General features: G+C 46.0%; 2 protein-coding genes across 2 annotated transcripts in view; both read right to left on the bottom strand.

Annotated features, from left to right (window-relative positions):
• Nucleotides 1–13,723, bottom strand: part of LOC149429876 (uncharacterized) — a 210,306-nt gene that overhangs the window by 64,377 nt on the left and 132,206 nt on the right. Inside the window, exons 5-7 of the mRNA XM_089666353.1 lie at nucleotides 3,337–3,473; nucleotides 3,108–3,249; nucleotides 737–1,893 (exon numbers count right to left, since the gene is read on the bottom strand). Coding sequence (XP_089522479.1) covers nucleotides 737–1,893; nucleotides 3,108–3,249; nucleotides 3,337–3,473 — 1,436 coding nt within the window. The remainder of the gene's footprint in view (nucleotides 1–736; nucleotides 1,894–3,107; nucleotides 3,250–3,336; nucleotides 3,474–13,723) is intronic.
• Nucleotides 3,522–5,361, bottom strand: LOC149429884 (gastrula zinc finger protein XlCGF66.1-like). The gene is made up of 3 exons (XM_089666343.1): nucleotides 4,275–5,361; nucleotides 3,800–3,934; nucleotides 3,522–3,713 (listed from the first exon to the last, which is right to left on the bottom strand). Exons 1-3 carry the CDS (start codon nucleotides 4,368–4,370, stop codon nucleotides 3,522–3,524), a joined length of 423 nt encoding a protein of 140 aa, XP_089522469.1. The 5' UTR covers nucleotides 4,371–5,361.

Below are 13,723 nucleotides of genomic sequence, written 5' to 3'. Positions count from 1 at the left end.
TACCCTCAGTGCAGTTGGGTGAAGAGGAGGAATCATCCGGGGTCTGAGGAGGTACATGAGGAAGAGTCTTTGGAGCTCTTCAATGAAAGAAACTGTTGCTATCCACATTTTTGTACATAGTTGCTGAGGAGGTTATCCTCACATTCTGCAGTACCTCAGGCATTCCATATACCTCTAGACCCCATCCAAGTTCTTGACCCCTTAATAAAATCACAAAACAAAGCTCAAGGACTGTTCTTTGACTCCAGTGTGCAAAGTATGGAAAGTGCTTGTTGCCTGGCCGTGCATAGCTTAGGAAGATCCAAAACTCAGTGAGGGCAATGCTACATTTATGAAGAAATTAGATTTTTGTTTTTAATTTTTATTGAATATGTTTTATAGTAGAAAGTAAAAAATATTGTGTTTTTTTTTTTTTAAAAATGTTCGGTCTTTTTTTAATTATGTCAAAAAAAAAGGCAGTGATGATCAATGGCCAACCCGGTCCCACACTTCATCCATGTTTTTGGTGACCTCTGATCTCCTTATGAACTGTTTCTTCCATCATGAAGATCAGCCATGGAGTATATCTGAGGTGTATATCAGGGTGTGCTTCTTCCCCACATGAGAGCTGGGATGTCCAGCAACATTCATCTAGAAGACATTTCCCGCACTCAAGGCACTAATACACCTCCAGGGTTGTGTGGGACCCCTGATGTACAGGAAGACAGGACTTCAGTGAGGAACATTTCCCTCACTCAGGACAGGGAAGTGGCTTCTCCCCTGTGTGAGATCTCTGATGTTTATAAAGATTGGACTTCACTGAAAAACATTTCCCACACTCAGTACAGGAATACGGCTTCTCCCCTGTATGAGACCTTTGATGTCTGACAAGATCTGATGTTTGTACAAAACCTTTCCCGCACTCAGGACAGGAATATGATTTTTCCCCCGTGTGAGACCTCCGATGTCTGACAAGTTTTGATTTTTTAACAAAGCATTTACCGCACTCAGGACAGGAATACAGTGTCTCCCCTCTGTGAAAACTCTGGTGAATATAAAGATTGGACTTGCATGAAAAACATTTTCCACACTCAGGACAGGAATACGCCTTCTCACCTGTGTGGAATTTCTGATGTGTCAAAAGGGAGGACTTCACCGAAAAACATTTCCCACACTCAAAACAAGAATAAGGCTTCTCCCCTGTGTGCCGTCTTTGATGTCTGTAAAGATCAGACCTCCTTGAAAAACATTTCCCGCACTCAGAACAGGAATGAGGCTTCTCACCCGAATGAGACCTTTGATGTCTGTTAAGATGTGACTTCTGTGAAAAACATTTCCCGCACTCAGAACAGAAATATGGTTTTTCCCCCGTGTGAGATCTCTGGTGTGTGGCAAGTTCTGTTTTTCTTAAAAAACGTTTTCCACACTCCGAACAGGAATGCAGCTTTTCACCTGTATGAACTCTCTGATGATTATAAAAAGAGGACTTCTCTGAGAAACATTTCCCACACTCAAAACAGGAGTACGGCTTCTCCCCTGTGTGAGATCTCTGATGTGTGCTAAGACTGGACTTCTGTGAAAAACATTTCCCGCACTCAGGACAGGCATATGGTTTTTCCCCTGTGTGAGATCTTTTATGTGCATCGAGCCCGGATTTAAAATGGAAACGCTTCCCACACTCATTACAGGAAAACCTCTTATCTGTTAGGAGGAAAACAATATCCCGCACAGTCTGAGGTTCCTCCGGATACGAGGAATCCGATGGTCCATCTACACTGGGTGGTGCCGGATGGACATTGGAGGGAGCCGGGTTTTCTCCTGGACTATACTGTGTGATGTCCTCATCTTCTACTTTCCAGTCTGGAGACAAAGTGAGACAATCCTCGGAGGTTTTCCTCATCTCCCGGCCATGGACTAAAATACAAAGACAAAGAGGATTACTAGACAGGAGCTGATTGGTTCCCCCAAACCAGGACTCCACCCACATCAGGCAGCTTGGTCTCTGAGGAGCTTACAATTCCACCCTCAAGGGAACTAGGAAATGGCTCCTCTGATCTCCTACCAGGTCATTTCTTTATTCATGGACCTTAGTCAGAGAGTGAGGAAAACCAGAACTGTCTTTTATAGGAGGGACAGTGATGAGGGGATTATAGGACGAGGGTCCCCACCCCCTCTATCACTCATCGCCATCTTCCCAACACAAGTACTGCACTTCCTTATTTAGTCCATGATTTAGTCATGAAGAACAGCGGGGCTGAGCCCCACCAGAGGTCAGAGAGTGAGGATGGGGGGAGAACCAAGATGAAGACTGGACTGATCCTGAAGACCACCATCATTGGGGTATTGACTCCTCCCTCATTATCACTTTCTATTTAAGGGTCCGAAGTTGGAGGATGTTATCACATTATCAACATGTAAAAGTCTGTGCTCCAATCACATCATCCGATATAAAATGTCCAGATGGTAGGAAATGGGTGTAACAAAAGAGTACACATTGTAGAAATAGAAAGATATACCCACTGCACACCTCACCCGGCCTGAGTGGTTAGCAGGTACAAGCACCCTTAGCTGTATTCATCCAAGCCATGCCCCCAACATGTTCTGCCCTGCCCACAAAGAGTAGGCCTAAACCCTTTGTAGGTCATCCTCGCCTCCGAGGGCATTTCTTTTGTTACATGTTTTAGTAATGTGTATGTTGAAGCTGATTGAACTCACATGCTTTTAATCACACTCAGAACTAATGTGTACTATTTAAGTAGTGTTTTTAGAGTATGTGTCAGTCATGATTAAGGCCAGTTTGGCTGAAACGCATTGACATTTGTGGCTGTCTTTTGTTACCCACCAACAAAAAGATTTCAGAGCATACACCGGAGTGCTGGCTTTTCTTTATTTATACAGACCGTATGGATGAGGAGTCAGCCGCCTTTGCCAGAGCGCCAGTGATTGGGCCGCATTACTATATTGGGAGGTAGAAGCACCTATGAGGAGGGATGGAGGCCCAGGACAGGGAACACAGCTCAGGAAAGTGACCAGGGGATTACAGGCTGATATCACCCAGTCCCCGCCCTACTCTGGACCAATCAGTGAGCAGTATGGGTGGAGGAATGGATTTAGTGTTCATGACCCACCTGTGCTGATCTCTGTAGGAGTGTCCTCCTCTATAAATGTCCCCGTTATTCCATCCTCCTCCATAGACTGCTGATCATCCCTCACATACGCCTCTTCTTCTTCTGATTTAACCTCAACTTTTATATCTATCAAATCTTCACCCTAAACCAAGAGAATAATAGAAGAGGTCATCTGTAAAATATAAGCTTCAATACAGTGACATCACATTAAAAAAAATCTACATATCACCTCAATGAGTCCATGTTCTAGATGATCTGTCCCAACAACCTTGTAATGGTGAGGGATGGTGTGATCTTCCTGTGTGGAATCCCGGGAATACAGAGGACGGGGACATCTCTCTGGTGGGTTCCCATGACTGGATCCATCTGTAGGAAACACACACACTGACTGAATCCATTGTTTCTATGTGTTTATCAGATGATGGGGGATCTAGGTGGATCCTCCGTACTGCTCTCTCCTTTACAATAAAGTCTCCTCTTACCCGGTGATGTGAGGGGCGGCTGATTGTCCATCATGACGTCCTTGTAGAGATCCTTGTGTCCTTCTAAATACTCCCACTCCTCCATGGAGAAATAGACAGTGACACCCTGACACCTTATAGGAACCTGACACACACAATGATACAGTCACCATCCAGACACATCCCTTGTCTGTTACTGGAGAATGTCCCAGAATTCCCGGCACCGCTCACCTCTTCTGTCAGCAGCTCCATCATCTTCTTGGTGACTTCTAGGATCTTCTCCATATTGTGTCTCTCAGGGTTTAGGGAGTCACATGGAGGCACTGTGATGGTCAAATGATCACCTGACTTCAGAAGAGGAAATCTCTGTATTGGAAAATGAATCAGAAAAATGTTAGAATCCCAGAATCCTCCTTACCTCTCCGGTCAGGTCTGTGTTTTATTAATAGAGATGAGTGATGTCATGTGACCTCCCAGAATCCTCCTCACCTCTCCGGTCAGGTCTGTGTTTTATTAATAGAGATGAGTGATGTCATGTGACCTCCCAGAATCCTCCTCACCTCTCCGGTCAGGTCTGTGTTTTATTAATAGAGATAAGAGTGATGTCATGTGACCTCCCACAATCCTCCTCACCTCTCCGGTCAGGTCTGTGTTTTATTAATAGAGATAAGAGTGATGTCATGTGACCTCCCACAATCCTCCTCACCTCTCTGGTCAGCAGGTAGATTATCTCCAGGGTGAGGTTTAGTATCCTCTCAGTCATGTGACTCTGGTCTTCCTCCATCCTCCTTGGTGTGGTCATGTGATTTATGTGGGTTGCTCTGTAGACGAATAACAGAGAATTACCTGGACGGTACTGGTTGTACAATATTAGGATGGGGGTATAAAGGGCAATAGTTGGGTTGCCCCCAGTGAGAATTGGTACATGTAGATTTGGTTATTTAGAGGTCTATTTATAAAGATATTTGCATTGCCATTCATCCAGAAAATCTGCATATACATTTGTTCTATGCAAATTAGGCAACAAGGAATGTCCTGTTCTCTTCTAAACTAATGTTCTTTTATTATGGGCCACAGTAAAATATCAAATTGGGGCCATTGAATGAAACTGAGGGCAAAATAGGTTTTTTTTCTGCAAAAATATGAGTATTTATAATTTTTTCCCAATATGTGAACTTAGCTTTTAACCACTTCCCATCCGGCCCATGTAGATAAATGGCTGGACAGGAGCACTGCCGATGTTTCTTAATGTCCCCCCGCAACCATTGCTTGTGCGTGCTCCCTGGGAGCACGCAGCACCATGATCAATGTCCGCTGTGTCCGGAACACCAATCGCTGTACGGGACCTCTGTTTGAGGTCCCGATCATGAGATCACTGATTGGCCAATCAGTGATCACATGAAGAGTAGTAAACAAGATGTAACTTCTGACATCATTGCTTACTACGTGTGAAATCTGTGAATGATCACTGAGGTCACATGGTACAGGGCTATTCACAGCAGCCTTGTACCATGTGACAAGCTGTGACCAATCACAGCTCTCACAGTATTTCTCAATGGCTGCAAGAATGCAGCCAGAGAGGAGAAATTATTGCTTTTACAGCCTTTATGGGTGTAAAAGCAATCAGTGTAAAAAAAAGAAAAAAAAACCTCATCACCCCCCACAAGTAGTACAGTGTCACTGCACTGCTTGGGTGAGAGTATGTATAAAAAAACATAACTAATAATATAAAAAAAAATAAATAAAAATGTAAAAACATTTTCTGAAGAATTATAAATTTTAGTTATAAATTAATTTGGGTTATTTATTTTTTTTTGCAAAAAAGATAACTGAATACATTTTGGCTAAATTTATGAAGAAATATTATTTATTTACAAAATTTTATAAGAAAAACTTTTTTTAAAATTTTTTTAAATTTTCATTTATATAGCAAAACAATAAAAATCCCAGTGGTGAATAAATACCACCAAAATAAAGATTTATCTGTTTCAAAAAAATGCTAAATAATTCATATGGGTACAGTGTTGCATGACCGCGCAATTGTCATTCAAAGTGTGATAGCACTGAAAGCTGAAAATTGGCCTGGACAGGAAGGGGGTGAAAGTGTCCGGATTGGAAGTGGTTTAACACCCACCACAATAGATTTTCTTTGAAAGCAGAGTCTCTGTAGAAAAAAAATGGCGGAAGTTGCAAATTTTTATGTTGTATGAATTTTTGCTCATATGTTTATTAACCCCCCTGGCGGTATTCCCGAGTGTAGCTCGGGGTAAACTTTTATTACCAGAAGCGGTAACCCTGAGCTACACTCAGGAATACACTGCAGCGTTGCCCTGGGATCCCTCCAGCACTTACCTTGTCCTGCGGTCCTGCGATGTCCCCCCTGCAGCGTCCCCGGCCATCTCCTCCGGCCGATGCCGGCATCCATCTTCCGGTTTCAGGTCCCTGTGACGTCGGGACATATGGTGACCTTCTGACTTTAGAACCACTTTACCCCATTGGGGCCCTATGTGACATCATAGTGGAAATGACAGGTCCTCTTTAAGGAGACATCAGGGGGTATATTAGACCTCCAACATCACCTATGGACCCCAGTGAAGCTGATGAAGTACAGATCAGAATGAATCAGCTGCTTCCCTGACCACAGTGACCGGGGAAGGACAGCTCTGAGTCTGGAAGTGATGAAATGTTCCTCTCTTCTGGGTTCATTCACCGGAGGGGAGATCCGAGAACTCATCCCCCTCCACTCCATCCGCCACGCCGGTCCCAGGCCTGCAGGAGGGGCAGAGAAGCCCAAGGAACATGGAGGAGGAGCCTGGGGTACATGGAGGAGGAGCCCAGGGTACATGGAGGAGGAGTCAAGGGTACATGGTGGAGGTAGTCAGGCAAGAAGTTTGGTGTCTTTGAAGGAAGGGTGTGGAAGAATTAACTTCAGTACAACCCAAATCTGATTGGATCTCATCCCTCGTTACAAGAGACGGCTAAGGTGACCCATTTCCACAATGAGGAGAATGTTCCGGCCCCGGAAGTGGGGGAATGTTGTGCCCCTGAAGGGGTTAATCTGGGTTCCCACACTATATATGTGTGTATCATCATCTGCTGGAGATAAAAGATGTCACAGTGACTATGGAGGAAGAGGACGGACGTGAGTATGGAGGAAGAGGACGGACGTGACCATGGAGGAAGAGGACGGACGTGACCATGGAGGAAGAGGACGGACGTGACCATGGAGGAAGAGGACGGACGTGACCATGGAGGAAGAGGACGGACGTGACCATGGAGGAAGAGGACGGACGTGACCATGGAGGAAGAGGACGGACGTGACCATGGAGGAAGAGGACGGACGTGATTATGGAGGAAGAGGACGGACGTGATTATGGAGGAAGAGGACGGACGTGACCATGGAGGAAGAGGACGGACGTGACCATGGAGGAAGAGGACGGACGTGACCATGGAGGAAGAGGACGGACGTGACCATGGAGGAAGAGGACGGACGTGACCATGGAGGAAGAGGACGGACGTGACCATGGAGGAAGAGGACAGAACATGACCATGGAGGAAGAGGACAGACGTGACCATGGAGGAAGAGGACGGACGTGACCATGGAGGAAGAGGACGGACGTGACCATGGAGGAAGAGGACGGACGTGACCATGGAGGAAGAGGACGGACGTGACCATGGAGGAAGAGGACGGACGTGACCATGGAGGAAGAGGACGGACGTGACCATGGAGGAAGAGGACGGACGTGACCATGGAGAAAGAGGACGGACGTGACCATGGAGGAAGAGGACGGACGTGATTATGGAGGAAGAGGACGGACGTGACCATGGAGGAAGAGGACGGACGTGACCATGGAGGAAGAGGACGGACGTGACCATGGAGGAAGAGGACGGACGTGACCATGGAGGAAGAGGACGGACGTGACCATGGAGGAAGAGGACGGACGTGACTATGGAGGAAGAGGACAGAACATGACCATGGAGGAAGAGGACGGACGTGACCATGGAGGAAGAGGACGGAACATGACCATGGAGGAAGAGGACGGAGGTGACCATGGAGGAAGAGGACGGACGTGACCATGGAGGAAGAGGACGGACGTGACCATGGAGGAAGAGGACGGACGGGACTATGGAGGAAGAGGACGGACGGGACCATGGAGGAAGAGGACGGACGTGACCATGGAGGAAGAGGACGGACGTGACCATGGGGGACGAGGACGGACGTGACCATGGAGGAAGAGGACGGACGTGACCATGGAGGAAGAGGACGGACGTGACCATGGAGGAAGAGGACGGACGTGACCATGGAGGAAGAGGACGGACGTGACGGGGGGTTACTGGGTGTAAATAGGAAATAACATCTTATTACCTCCTCTGCTGCCACTTCCACCAACGTCTCCTCTCTACTTCCTCCCCACCTCACCTCTCACCTGGATCTTCCTGTGCGTATGTTACATCACTTCCTGTCTGTCTTCCATAGAGACTTCCTGTCTGGGTAGAAGTGAGATCTCCACCTTGTGGAGCTCAGAGGAACTGCAGCCCCGAGAAGCGTCTGGCAGTGTGACCCCGGCCTTGTGATGTGTGTGTATGGACTGTATATTATTATTATACAGGATTTACGGCGCCAACAGTTTTCTCAGCGCTTTACAATATAAAATGGAGACAATACAGTTCAATACAAGAGGGTTAGGAGGGCCCTGATCCTTGGAGCTTACAATCTAAGAATCCTTATACATGGGTCATCTCTACTCCCACCGAGGGGGAGGGAAATATATGACTGCCTAGTCCAGTCTTGGGCATGATTCATTAGACCAGGCCACCTTCCTCCATTGCTCCGTGCTCCAGGTCTGATGCTCATGAGCCCATTGTAGACACTTTTGGCTGTAGACACGGGTCAGCATGGGCACCCTGGCTGGTCTGCGGCTACTCAGCCACATACACTACAAACTGTGAAGCCCATTTTTTTTTATCTCATCACATCAACTTCAGTGAAAACATGTTTGCTTTCTGGCTAATATATCCCACCTACTCTGAGATGTCATTGTAATGAGATAATCCGTGTTATTCACTTTACCTGTCAATCATGGTTGATCTGTGTATATCGGACCCTCTTCTACAATGAGGTTCTGGTGAAGATGAAGGCAATCTCTGGCTGCTTTGTTTGCAAACGGAACAAAACAACAGGGAACTGTCATTTACTGTCAATTTAACCATTAGCTGCCCGGCCAATGGCCGTTTTGCAGCCGTCAAAAATTTTCAGCGTTCCGGGTGGACGCCGTATGGCGTCCTCCCGGGCATGCAAAGTTTGCAGGCCTGCAGAGCCACGCAGCAACGCGATCTGTCACCGGCGGTGTACCTCGGACACCGCCGGTGACAGATGTGAGTACCGGCCCCATTGCCAGTACCATTTGACCTGCTGTGACCAATCACAGCAGGTCACATGACAGTTGTATAGAGTGGATGGCTTCATTCATGCCATCCATTGTATACTAGTGTCCAGCTGTGAATGGTCACAACGATCACATGCACAAGCTGGGCCAATCACAGCCCAGCTGTGTCATGTGATTAGCCGTGGCCACATCACAGTTAAGCACAAAAAAAAAAACCCTGAATGAATCGATGTCATTCAGGTAAATGCTTGCTTATAGCAAAGTAATTCTTTGCTATAAGCAAATTGTGTAAAAAAAAAAAAATACTGATCACTTCCCCAAAGTAGTACAATGTTACTATGGTAATATTATACTACTTTGGTCATAGTGAAATATAAAAAAAAATCTTAAAAAAAGATAAAAAATTTAATTAACAATTAAAAATAATAAAAAAAAATGTAAAAAAATAAATATTTTTTTTCATACTGTCAACAGTCAGTGTCCCTGATCACCGCCATGCCAGTTATATGATGACACTGTACTGCACTGGTGACAGTATGTAAAAAAAAATAGTGAAAATAATTTTTTTCATTTTCCGAAAAATTATGACAAAAAAAATACAACTTCCAAAAACTTGCCATGCCTCTTATGAAATACGTTGGACTGTCTACTTTGCAAAAAGGGGTCATTTGGGGGATATCTGTACTGTGCTGACATTTGGGGGATATCTGTACTGTTCTGACATTTGGGGGATATCTGTACTGTCCTGACATTTGGGGGATATCTGTACTGTCCTAACATTTGGGGGATATCTGTACTGTCCTGACATTTGGGGGATATCTGTACTGTTCTGACATTTGGGGGATATCTGAACTGTCCAAACATTTGGGGGATATCTGTACTGTTCTGACATTTGGGGGATATCTGTACTGTCCTAACATTTGGGGGATATCTGTACTGTCCTGACATTTGGGGGATATCTGTACTGTTCTGACATTTGGGGGATATCTGTACCGTTCTGACATTTGGAGTATATCTGTACTGTTCTGACATTTGGGGGATATCTGTACTGTCCTGACATTTGGGAGATATCTGTACTGTTCTGACATTTGAGGGATATCTGTACTGTCCTGACATTTGGGAGATATCTGTACTGTTCTGACATTTGAGGGATATCTGTACTGTCCTGACATTTGGGGGATATCTGTACTGTTCTGACATTTGGGGGATATCTGTCCTGTCCTGACATTTGGGGAATATCTGTACTGTTCTGATATTTGAGGGATATCTGTACTGTCCTGACATTTGGGGGATATCTGTACTGTTCTGACATTTGGGGAATATCTGTACTGTTCTGACATTTGGGGGATATCTGTACTGTCCTGACATTCGGAGGGATATCTGTACTGTCCTGACATTTGGGGGATATCTGTACTGTTCTGACATTTGGAGTATATCTGTACTGTCCTGACATTTGGGGGTATCTGTACTGTTCTGACATTTGGGGGATATCTGTACCGTTCTGACATTTGGGGGATATCTGTACCGTCCTGACATTTGGGGGATATCTGTACTGTTCTGACATTCTTGGACCTCAAGAAATTAGATTGGCTGTCAGTACTTCAGGATTGATCAATATTCAGATAGTTTGTGAACTCTATAACTTTCCTACAAACTAAATAATACATCCTAATTTGGGTTATTTTCACCAAAGACATGTAGCAAAATACATTTTGGCCTAAATTTATGAAGAACAATTATTTATTTGCAAACTTTTATAACAGAAACATAAAAAAACGTGTTTTTTTCAAACTTTTTGGTCTTTTTTTGTTAATTTAGCAAAAAATAAAAACCCCAGCGGTGATTAAATACCACCAAAAGAAAGCTCTAGTTGTGTGAAGAAAATGATAAAATTTTAGTTTGGGTACAATGTTGTATGACCGCGCAATTGTCATTCAAAGTGTGAGAGCGCTGAAACATGAAAAATGGCCTGGGCAGGAAGGGGGAAAAGTGCCCGGTATGGAATTGGTTAAACACACTTGTAGATGTCAGTGTTGTTGTAGTAGGTTGTATACATTGTACAAATGTGACACTTCACAGGCAGGGTCAGGGAATCCCCCAGACAAGTAGTATTGCATTTGTAATGATAAAGAATTCCTAAAATTGCTGTTACTAGGCAAACTAATTTTTTTAAATTCTTTGTTTTGCTTTGGTACTTGTTCCAGATGTCATTACCAACCCTCCATGCCATTTTTTTGACAAAACCTTGCCTATTAGCCTACAAAATATTCAAAAACTCTGCCTAGCATCGACATCAAGGAGCACAGCATCGATTTCAACAGCATACAACAGCACCTAGCTAACATTGATTTCAATAAGTGTGTATGACATCTGTCAACGTCAATGTCAGGATACGTCTGGATGGAGCTGAAAGCTGTGATGAGTGGTAATATCATTCAGGGATAAACGGCCAGAATGCAGACCTGATTATGTGTGTTCAGCGCTGAACAGAGAGGGTCCTAAATGTTAGTATTCCTCTGGACAACATTCCCCCCGCTTAGCCACTGCCTGCTATAGACTTTTGTGGCAGCAGCCAAATATTGCAGAGTTTCCCTTTAAACTTTAACATTTCTAGCAGCCTCTATTTGCAAAAGCAAGGTCATCAGCTCAGTTCCCCCCTCTCTTATTTCCTGTGAAGTAATGTGTTCCAGCCTGTAGCTGGTATCCTTATCTGTAGCTGGTATTCAAGGCTATATTTTGCACAGTTTAGAAAGCCTTTTGAATGTAGAGAAAGTGAAAGAGGAAAAATATGCATTGTGACATAATTGTTAACATATGTACCCTGGAGATGGAAGAACCCCTCTACCCTTTTCCTCTTCCTTCAGGATTGATATGGCCTTTGCCAATATTATTATATTATTATTATACAGTATTTATAAAGCGCCAATAGTTCACTCAGCGCTGTACATTACAAAGGGGGACAGAACATGTGACAGAACAATACCAATACAATGCAAAACATGAGGGGATCGAGGGCCCTGCTCTTTCGAGCTTACAATCTAGAAGGGATGGGATAGTGGTACAGGAGGAGATAGCTGTGGGGGATGGAGTGGTAGGAAGAGTGGAGGAGGTCAGCAAGTTAGCAGGGGGTGAGGTAGGCTTCCCTGAAGAGATGGGTTTTCAGGGTGCGCCTAAAGGAGAGGAGAGTAGGTGATAATCTGATGGGTTGGGGCAGGGAGTTCCAGAGGATGGGTGACACCCTGGAGAAGTCCTGGAGGCGGGCATGGGAGGAGGAGACCAGGGAGCTAGAGAGAAGGAGGTCTTGTGAGGAGCGGAGTGTGCGTGCTGGGTGGTACTTGGATATTAGGTCAGTGATGTAGTTCGGGGCAGTATGGTGGACAGCTTTGTACGTCAGTGTTAGGATTTTAAATTTGATCCGTTGCGCAATCGGAAGCCAGTGGAGGGATTGGCAGAGGGGGGTGGCGGAAACGGAGCGTTTGGAAAGGTGAATGAGTCTGGCAGCCATATTCAGGATCGACTGAAGCGGGGATAGCCAGCGGCGAGGCAGGCCAGTGAGGAGGGAGTTGCAGTAGTCGAGTCGTGATATGATGAGGGAGTGGATGAGCTGTTTAGTGGTTTCTGGGGTTAGGAACGTGCGGATTTTGGCGATGTTGCGGAGGTGGAGTCTGCACGAGTTTGTTAAAGATTGGACTTGGGGCTGGAAGGATAGGTTGGAGTCCAGAATGACACCAAGTACTCTGGCCTGCAGAGCGGGTTTGATATTGGCGTTGTTGGATGTGATGTAGAAGTCAATGGGGGGTGGGGTTCGGGCTGGGGGGAAGACAAGGAGCTCGGTTTTGGAGAGATTCAGTTTAAGGAAGTGGAGCGACATCCATTCTGATATGTCGCTCAGTAGGTGTGTGATTTGGGCAGAGACCGAGGGGGTGAGGTGGGGGGTTGAGAGATAGATTTGTGTGTCGTCGGCATAGAGGTGGTAGTTGAAGCCGTGAGAGTGTATGAGTTGGCCAAGGGAGGAGGTGTAGATGGAGAAGAGAAGGGGCCCAAGGACAGAGCCTTGAGGGACCCCAACAGAGAGGGGGAGTGAGGGGGAGGTGGTAGCATTATAGGTAACGCTGAAAGAGCGTTGTGACAGGTAGGATGAGAGCCAGGAGAGAGCAGAATCTCTGAGGCCGAGGGAGTGTAGTATTTTGAGGAGGAGGGGGTGGTCAACTGTGTCGAAGGCCGCAGAGAGGTCAAGGAGTAGGAGCACTGAATAGTGGCCATTAGCTTTGGCGGTTAGAAGGTCGTTGGAGAGTTTGAGTAAGGCGGTTTCGGTGGAGTGTAGGGGGCGGAAGCCAGACTGTAGGGGATCGAGGAGGTTGTTGTCGTTGAGGTGAGAGCATAGGCGGGTGTAGACGAGGCGCTCGAGGAGTTTAGATGTAAGTGGGAGCAGGGAGATGGGTCTGAGGTTGTTCGGGTCATTGGGGTCCAGGGAGGGCTTTTTAAGTATGGGGGTGATGTGTGCATGCTTCAGTGGGGAGGGGAAAGTGCCGGAGGAGAGGGAGAGATTAAAGATGTGGGTGAGGGAGCGTAGGATGGAGGGGGAGGGAGGTCGTAGGAATTGTGAGGGGATAGGGTCGAGGGGGCAGGTGGTGAGGCGGGCATCAGAGAGGATCTTGGAGACTTCCTCGATGGTAGTAAGGTCAAAGGTGCGGAGTGTTGGGGGAGCTTCAGTATGAGGAATGTAGGGTGGGGTGGGAGAGGAGGTCAGAGCAGTGGTGAGGCCGTG

The sequence above is a fragment of the Staurois parvus genome, unplaced genomic scaffold (assembly GCF_062004578.1).
Source record: "Staurois parvus isolate SC_StPar_1 unplaced genomic scaffold, SC_StPar_1.0 ptg002686l, whole genome shotgun sequence".
In the NCBI taxonomy this organism is placed as follows: domain Eukaryota; kingdom Metazoa; phylum Chordata; class Amphibia; order Anura; family Ranidae; genus Staurois; species Staurois parvus.
Note: the sequence above shows the minus strand (reverse complement) of the source record. Positions and strands in the feature narration are given on the sequence as shown.

Coding starts and splice junctions, on each gene's coding strand:
- LOC149429884 (XM_089666343.1), bottom strand. CDS start 4,370: ATGACCACACCAAGGAGGATGGAGGAAGACCAGAGTCACATGACTGAG. Junction 3,935..4,274: donor TCTACCTGCTGACCAGAGAG/GTGAGGAGGATT, acceptor TTTCCAATACAG/AGATTTCCTCTTCTGAAGTC. Junction 3,714..3,799: donor TGGAGCTGCTGACAGAAGAG/GTGAGCGGTGCC, acceptor TGTGTGTGTCAG/GTTCCTATAAGGTGTCAGGG.